Source organism: Alosa alosa, chromosome 22 (assembly GCF_017589495.1).
Source record: "Alosa alosa isolate M-15738 ecotype Scorff River chromosome 22, AALO_Geno_1.1, whole genome shotgun sequence".
NCBI lineage: Eukaryota > Metazoa > Chordata > Actinopteri > Clupeiformes > Clupeidae > Alosa > Alosa alosa.
In genome coordinates, this window is record NC_063210.1 from 16,239,659 (window position 1) to 16,247,949 (window position 8,291).

At 46.4% G+C, this 8,291-nt stretch overlaps 1 protein-coding gene across 1 annotated transcript; it reads right to left on the reverse strand.

Moving 5' to 3' along the window:
• Positions 1-117: 117 nt before the first annotated feature.
• Positions 118-8,233, reverse strand: acta2 (actin alpha 2, smooth muscle). Its single transcript, XM_048232652.1, has 9 exons — positions 8,113-8,233; positions 5,850-6,038; positions 4,661-4,789; positions 3,201-3,311; positions 2,710-2,794; positions 2,391-2,552; positions 1,953-2,144; positions 1,403-1,584; positions 118-1,074 (listed from the first exon to the last, which is right to left on the reverse strand). Exons 2-9 carry the CDS (start codon positions 5,913-5,915, stop codon positions 931-933), a joined length of 1,071 nt encoding a protein of 356 aa, XP_048088609.1. The 5' UTR covers positions 5,916-6,038; positions 8,113-8,233; the 3' UTR covers positions 118-930.
• Positions 8,234-8,291: the final 58 nt, after the last annotated feature.

The following is an 8,291-nucleotide window of genomic DNA, read 5'->3' on the forward strand; positions in this document are numbered from 1 at the left end:
CAATAAGATTTCTTTGACACTAAAAATGCTAACATGGCCGTATCTATGACAATGCAAAGCTATTACATTTGCCTAAAACAAGTTTGACAAGTTGATAAAAAAAATTGTCCAGTCAAATTCCTTTTTAGCAGAGCTTTTATTATTATTATTTTTTTTTCCTGGGGCAATCAGAATGATAACATTCTCACAACACCTGCCTTTCCAAACTCAAAAGCTTACAGTGGTGAAAGAGCACATGCAAGGCTTCAACCGCACATCGAGAGAAAGCGGCCGGGGTACAGTGTCGCTCGTGGAACACTAGAGGGAGCTCAAGAGGAGCACCCCTTCAGAACTGCACAAGAGAGCCGGAACACTGCAACTGTATAGTTACAGCAACTGCCATATGCCCCAGATCACAGTTGACTCTGGAAAGGAGCCGGGCCAGTCGTGGGCCAGATTTGGTTGAGATCAGAACCAGAGCAGGCCACCCTCTGTGACTAACACCCCCCTCCCTCTCCCCCCTCCCCCTCTCCGAGCCAGTCCAGATTCTTATCAAGCCTCCTCACATACCCCACAGGAAAAAAAAAAAAAAGTCCCCAACAATTTCTTATCGGCAGCACCTTTCAAGCATTTTTGGTTGTCTTTTATTCGTCCAAAACAACAACAAAACAAAAACATTAAAACGAGAGGGAAAAAAAAAACACATTCACACAGGTGAGGGCAGTGCAAAGATGACACAGAAGGGGAGAATGGGGGGGGGGGCACAGGGTTGGGGGTGAGGGAGGGGGGAGGACTCTGCGTTCACAGTTTACAGGCTATAGAGCAAGAGCAAAAGACATTAGAAGTGGGGTGGGGGGGTTGGGGGGCAGGGGGAAAGACGCGGTGGTTTGGGCGGGAGTAGGACTGGGTAGGGGGTAGAGGTGGGGGTGGGAGGGGTGGGTCTGGGTGCACTTAGAAGCACTTGCGATGCACGATAGAGGGGCCGGCTTCGTCGTACTCCTGTTTGCTGATCCACATCTGCTGGAAGGTGGAGAGGGATGCCAGGATGGAGCCACCGATCCAGACAGAGTACTTCCGCTCAGGAGGGGCGATGATCTGGGTAGATAGACACGGAGCAGAGAGATCAAATACAGCTCAGTTCAGCATTTAACAGCACCTGAGCTACTGATGTGAAAAGTTATTGTGCAGCGAGTTCAACTTTTTATCTTAGCTTCTACATTACAATATTTTCTCAGATTTGTTTTGGTGCAGTATTGTTTTGCACATGGCTGCACAGACTACAACTCAAGTGAATAACACAATGGTTACAACCAGAAACATTTTAAAATGTCTGTAATACCTACAGCACATGCTGGCCTTGCATGGTGCGATCGGCAAAGTGTGTATGTGAGAGGCAGAGAGGAATTAGGGATCAGAGACTGACCTTGATCTTCATGGTGCTGGGGGCCAGGGCGGTGATCTCTTTCTGCATGCGGTCAGCAATGCCAGGGTACATGGTGGTGCCACCAGACAGGACGTTGTTGGCGTACAGGTCCTTGCGGATGTCAATGTCACACTTCATGATGCTGTTGTAAGTGGTTTCATGGATACCAGCAGACTCCATACCTGGGGAGGATTTTCAGAAGTCAGAATTGAGTAGTGAACCAACAGAAAACACTCCATGCCAATTATTAAGGGAAAAAAAATAGTTACACTTGACAGTATCGACATGAGTGACATGACACTGTCATGAACATGTCATAAACAAGTCATAAATGTTTATGACAGAACGTCATAGTGTCATCATTAAGTGTCATTCGTTTTTTGTCATAACAAATTAGGGTTAGGATTAGGATTAGAGGTGATCAAAATATGGTTGTGTTATGCAAATCTGTTAAAAGCCAAGCTTTTTTTCCTGAGTTAGAGAAAGACAAGTCTTTGGATAGAGCTATAGTGTGAGGAAGAGAGGAACAGGAAAAGGGGAGCCACATTACCAATGAAGGAAGGCTGGAAGAGGGTTTCAGGGCAGCGGAACCTCTCGTTGCCAATGGTGATGACCTGTCCGTCAGGGAGCTCGTAGCTCTTCTCCAGGGAGGAGGAGGAGGCGGCAGTGGCCATCTCATTCTCAAAGTCAAGAGCCACGTAGCACAGCTTCTCCTTGATGTCACGGACAATTTCTCTCTCCGCTGTAGGTGGTGAAAAACAAGAGAGATTTGGTGAACAGTTGTCAAAATCATGACACCTGGTAAACCTGGAAATGCAAACACTGAATATAAGATGAAATCAATATAGTACATTACCGTTTCAAATCAATTTCATCCACCCAGATGGGATGGAATTTAAACTATATACCGGTACCATCTTTGTCAGCCATCACTTAAAACTACTCAGGGCTGGTACCATCTGATCAGCACGGCGACAACTCCACTCACCAGTGGTCACAAACGAGTAGCCACGTTCCGTCAGGATCTTCATGAGGTAGTCGGTGAGATCACGGCCAGCCAGGTCCAAGCGCATGATGGCATGGGGAAGGGCATAGCCCTCGTAAATGGGCACGTTGTGGGTGACACCATCACCAGAGTCGAGGACAATGCCTGTGAACAAACGCCGACGTGTGGGGCATGGTGGTCAGTGGAGAACTTCATGAGGGAGTTCATATTAGAGGCAATGAAGAGGACTCCAGTCACACAGAGGACAAGACATTAAAAGGCAAATAAATACACTCACACTACATCTGCATTACTGACTGACCTGTTGTGCGACCAGAGGCGTAGAGGGACAGCACGGCTTGGATAGCTACATACATGGCTGGTACGTTGAAGGTCTCAAACATGATCTAGAAGATAGACAGAAACCGCAGGTGTCAGTGCCAGATTCTTCATGATGTTATTATGCGACAACTTTCATTTTTATTTCTATTATCATTTGAACTACTGGATGTTGTACTTTCAGTTAATTTTACTTTTAATGTGTTTTAATGTCTATTTAAACCACCCTCACATGGTAGTGTTTTTCTATATTTTTCCTAAAAGCGCATTGGGACCGTGTATGCCATATGAAACGTGATATAAATATATATAAATATAGAAACTAGAATTGAATTGAATTGAATTATTTTGTTAAGAGCATCTTGTGATAAGAATGTGTCCACACGTACACGTTTCTATAATTTCAAATGCTATGAATCACAACTGCGATTGTAGATTACTGGTGTGGCTGGGGTGATGATCTGCCACTCTTACCTGGGTCATCTTCTCCCTGTTGGCTTTGGGGTTCAGGGGGGCCTCAGTGAGCAGGGTGGGGTGCTCCTCAGGGGCCACACGCAACTCATTGTAGAAGGAATGATGCCAAATCTGACAAACACACAGAGAGAAAGAGAGAGAGAGAGAGAGAGAAAGAGAGTTATACACATAAAGATACACAAAGTCAAATAAAACACACAAACAGTCACACACACACACACACACACACACACACACAATGCTTAGTGTTCACACCAAACAACCCACCCACACGCCATGGAGAGAACTGAAGCATGTGTTCCCTGAATCAGCTTGTGTGAACAGATTTAACGTTCCTCCCCGTGCCAAAACTGACATTGTCCCAGATGGGAGCGGAGCAACAAGAGAACACTCGGCCCAGATCCGGTCTCGTCTCGGCCCAGAAGAGACCTGGACTCTTCTCAGTTACTTGCTTTCTGGGCCAGTCCCTTGTTGACTGACTGACAACTTTTGCAAATGACTGCCCGTGCTATTTTGCCGTGTTTGTGCTACGATTTTTGGCAAGTGTGCTTCTAAAACAACGCCTCATGGGTCACGGTAACAGCACTCAAAGGAATGCATAATGTGGATTGACAATCAGATTTGGGAAGAGACGAGTTGCTACTTCACTCAGTGAGCTCCGAAAACAGCACCATCGGTGCCATCCATCTGCTATGATAACAACAGCATGACTGATTTATCTCGCTCTGCGGCTCTATGAGTCAGACCCATCTCTTTTCAGACAGCAGGCCGCTACAAACTCTGACATGCCAGTAAACACACACCAAACAGGCGTTAGCTAAGCCACCATGAGGGGTCTGTGTGTGTGTGTGTGTGTGTGTGTGTGTGTATTTACATGGCCCACGGATGACTCATTGTTATCTGTTATCAACTCAGTGAAGATGGAGAAGCAATTGAGGGGAATTCTGGGATACCCAGGGGGACGCTGTTATGAAGAGAATGGCTAAGAGGGTAATGGTGTAAGTGGTGGAGTTTACCTATTTTTAGACACAGAGTCAGTTCAAATATGTGTAGCTTTGGCTTACATTCACCCATTTACAGGGGTACTTGTTGTATACAGAAAGACTATCAGTGCGATGAAGGAATTTATTAAGTGATTCCATCTGCATTTAAAGCCCACACCATGGCAACGTCAGATTCAAAAACAGCAAAAGCTCCCTGGCTAGTAAGTGGATTCACTAATTCAAAGAATTATAAACACTTAGAAGCTTCCTCTTAGAAGTTCCGGTGACTGTTTACTTTAATCGCTCTTTCGCCTGGTATTTGTTTTATGACAATGACCCTTTGGAGAAGTTGGAAAAAGGTTCCCTGAAGAACTGTAGATACTGTGGATCTCTCCATCATGCCTCAAGTAGGGACCAGTGAAAACACCCCACCCTGTGTGTGTGTGTGTGTGTGTGTGTGTGTGCGTGTAGGCCCACCTTCTCCATGTCGTCCCAGTTTGTGATGATGCCGTGCTCGATGGGGTACTTGAGTGTCAGGATACCTCTCTTGCTCTGAGCCTCGTCACCCACATAACTGTCCTTCTGACCCATGCCCACCATCACACCCTGTGGACGGACACAAACACAGACAAGAGGGTTAAAACACATCACCCTCTCAAGAAAAAAATTGCCCATCAAGGCAGACATCAAGCGGTAGCTTAAGAAGTGGATTTCACCCAAGAGAATATCCCGCGGATTGCTATGAAGTTCTCACGAACGATACAGAGATGTTCCCACTTTGAACACGCAAGACAAAGCACTCACGCGGGTCAAGCCCACAACCAACCATCATAAGCAAATCAAAACACTAAAAGAACATGCTCAAAGATATTTCCCACAGAACAAAGGCAAAAATACACGTTCTTTCTTGCTCCTTGAGAGGGATGGGGCTACGTTTGCTAGCAGGAAGTGGACTGGAGTTAGCTTTGAAATGATTCTCAAGTGGGTCTCAGACACAGACACTGTTGTGATGGTTGACCTTGGTGTGTCAGACACAGTGGGAAGCTTTACTGGGAAACGCCAAAGACTTCCCGAGGAACAAGCCAAGAAACACACTCGTATTTGTTTGACCCGACTACTCTCACTACTAAGCAAATCCTTTCATTTGTTGGTGTTTTAAAATGGCTAAAATGTCATTTAAAAGGCCAACAATATTTTTAGAAAGTGCAATAACAAATTCCTCCAAATTCCTGTACTTTCCTTCCGTATTTTAAATGCAAAGAATTTTGTCTTACAACAGGGCTACAATATGATGCATTTAGAACCTTTAAAAACACTCAAGAGCAAGCTTAGGTACTAGTAGGTGCTTGCTAGGAACATGATGTACAGTACATACATTTCATGGCAGGTGTATTATTCCTGTCCCTGACTGCAGACAGTTGGACAAACAACCAGGGGTGCCGCCAGGGTGGGGTGGGGGGGTGGGTGGGGTAGGATGATTCTAAGGGTCCAGCACTGACAGGGGCCCCCCAGAGAGCCCCCCCCCAATAATACTATATATAAACAGAAGTGAAAATCTCCACTGAAAGTCTGGGGCAAGGCTCAATCCATGCATGGGAAAACTGGTGTTACAAAATGAAAACAAAAGTGTCCAGTCTGGGGCAAGGCTCAGAGCCTCATGGGAAACCTGGTGTCTGGGGCGAGCCTCACCCACGACCCACGATGGAGGGGAAGACGGCACGGGGGGCATCATCCCCGGCGAAGCCTGCCTTGCACAGACCGGAGCCGTTGTCACACACAAGGGCAGTGCTTTCTTCGTCGTCACACATCTTTCAATCGAGGGCTCCTTCTTCTTCAATCTCCCACGAGACAATCACTGCAGACGTGCACACACATGTACACACACACAGACAGACACACACACACACACACACACACACACACACACACACACACACACACACACACACACATACACACACACACACACACACACACACACAGGGGAAGAGAGAGGGTTAACACCAGCTGGCACATACAGGGCAGACAGAGGTTAACCACAGCTGGTATTCGGGGACAGAGTCGGGGTCAACCATCCCTAAGGCTCAGATGATTAATCTGTAGTGCCATAAAATAAACTGGAGTAGACCAGAAACAGTATTCAAATGTAATAGTTAAAATAGAATCAAATAGATCTGGTGTCTATGTGTATGTGCTGGTGTGTGTGTGTGTATGTGTGTCTGTGTGTGTGTGTGTGTGTGTGTGTGTGTGTGTGTGTGTGTGTGTGTGTGTGTGACCACACCTTCAGCACAGAAAATGATGAAAATTACCAGTCGTGCTACTACAAGCAACTACAACCAAAACCAGTTCCTAAAAAGGATGCATAAAAAGTTTAAACCTGAGTAAAATGGAACTGAATTGAATCAGAATCTAGGAAATATACCACCAGATATCCACAGCCCATTTCTGCAAAAATCAGGTTAATTCCTATAGAATATGAAACACTATTAATCCCAGCTATGTAAAGCATGTCAAAAAATCCGCCGGCTGCCCTTGACAAGCTTACATTAAAGTCCCAAATGAATGAACTCTGGGCCATGGGAAAAAACTTCCTAATTTGGAAGTGATGGGGATCATGGCTGTCTATGGACTACATACACACAAACAGACTCCCTTGCTCCCTCCCTCCCTCACTCCCTCCTTCCCTCCCTCCCTCTCCCTTGCCCTCCCTGCCTAGCCTTCATTGCTTGCTTACACCAGCTGACGACAAAAGAGAGAGAAAAAAAGTGAGAGAGAACAAGCAAGGAGAGAGAGCGAGAGAGAGAGAGAGAGAGAGAGAGAGAGGAAGGGATGGGTGGGAGAGGGCAGTCTCTCTCACTGAGGCCTACGCTGGAATCCTGGAGAACCATATTTAGTCATAAACCTTCCAAATCAAAAGGGGCCAATGTCCTGAGCTCAGTCTAGTGCTTCCCTTGCAAACCATGAGTTGGCGGTGAGAGAGAGAGAGAGGGAGAGAGAGAGAGAGGCTGCACACTTGGACAAAACTTATTTTTTCAAATTTCCCTTCCAATTTGCACACACACACACACTAACATACACACATGGCCCTGGCTGGCTCAAAGCATTCAGGCACTTCCTCAGAGATTAATACATCTCATTTGACAGAAGACTGTTGCTGTTTTTGTGTGCCCTGTCTCTCCTTACTCTTAAAACAACAAAGCACTGGCAGCTCAGGCCTCTTTTTTGTATACAATAGGAGAAAAAACAACAAGTGCAGCATGTTGTGCAATTTAAGGACGTCTCTCAAGATCAAAGGGACTTGCGCAAGCAGCTCCCAAGACACGACTCATTTCACTTTCCAACATCAACAGCCACTGAGCTTCACCTCAACACCCTGCCTGCGGCATCACTGGCTCCACATCCAGGCTTGTGGTGGGATTAAAAGCTCCTTTGGAAGCAGCTTCACTTGACAAACACCAGGTGAAGAATCCTTGTGTCTCTTTCAAATCACTTAAGCACTGCTAAACACTTTCCAAAAACCCCCAAAACAAAACTTGAAAGTAAATAATTTACTGGTTGTCGGTAAATTGCAATTTGCAGTTACAAATTTGTTTATCCAGAGCCACACCCCAGTCATGTCTGCTAATGTAACATGACAAGCAGAGAGATTCAACAGGTCCTGAAAAGACAAGAATAAATAGAATAAGAGAGAGAGAGAGAGAGAGAGAGATGAGATAGAGGGATATAATGTGGCTGAAAGTGATGGAGGGAGAAAGAGACAGAGAATGAGAGAGAAACAGAGAGATAGATGGAGGGAGGGAGAGAGAGAGAGATGGAGGGAGGGAGAGAGAGATAGATGGAGGGAGGGGGAGAGAGAGATAGATGGAGGGAGGGAGAGAGAGAGATGCGATGCGATGCAGTGCGATGGATGGAGAGGGAGCAGGACTTACCCTGACAGTGCCGAGCCGGGGCGGGGGGTTTAGCCACTTGGTGATGGTGTGCCACAGGCTGACCGGGCCGGCTCTTAAGAAGCCCCGGCCTCCCGGCCCCCCCCGCTGCCTCCTCCCACACACCAAACATGGAGCCGGGGCCACTCTCCACACTGCTCCCGTGCTCCAGCACAGCCTTA

Excerpts from the sequence above, each read along its gene's own strand:
- acta2 (XM_048232652.1), bottom strand. The coding sequence starts at position 5,915 with ATGATGCCCCCCGTGCCGTCTTCCCCTCCATCGTGGGTCGTGGGTGAG. Across the intron at positions 2,145-2,390 it reads CTACTCGTTTGTGACCACTG|CGGAGAGAGAAATTGTCCGT; the intron begins GTGAGTGGAGTT and ends CACCACCTACAG. Across the intron at positions 1,585-1,952 it reads CTTCCAGCCTTCCTTCATTG|GTATGGAGTCTGCTGGTATC; the intron begins GTAATGTGGCTC and ends AATCCTCCCCAG.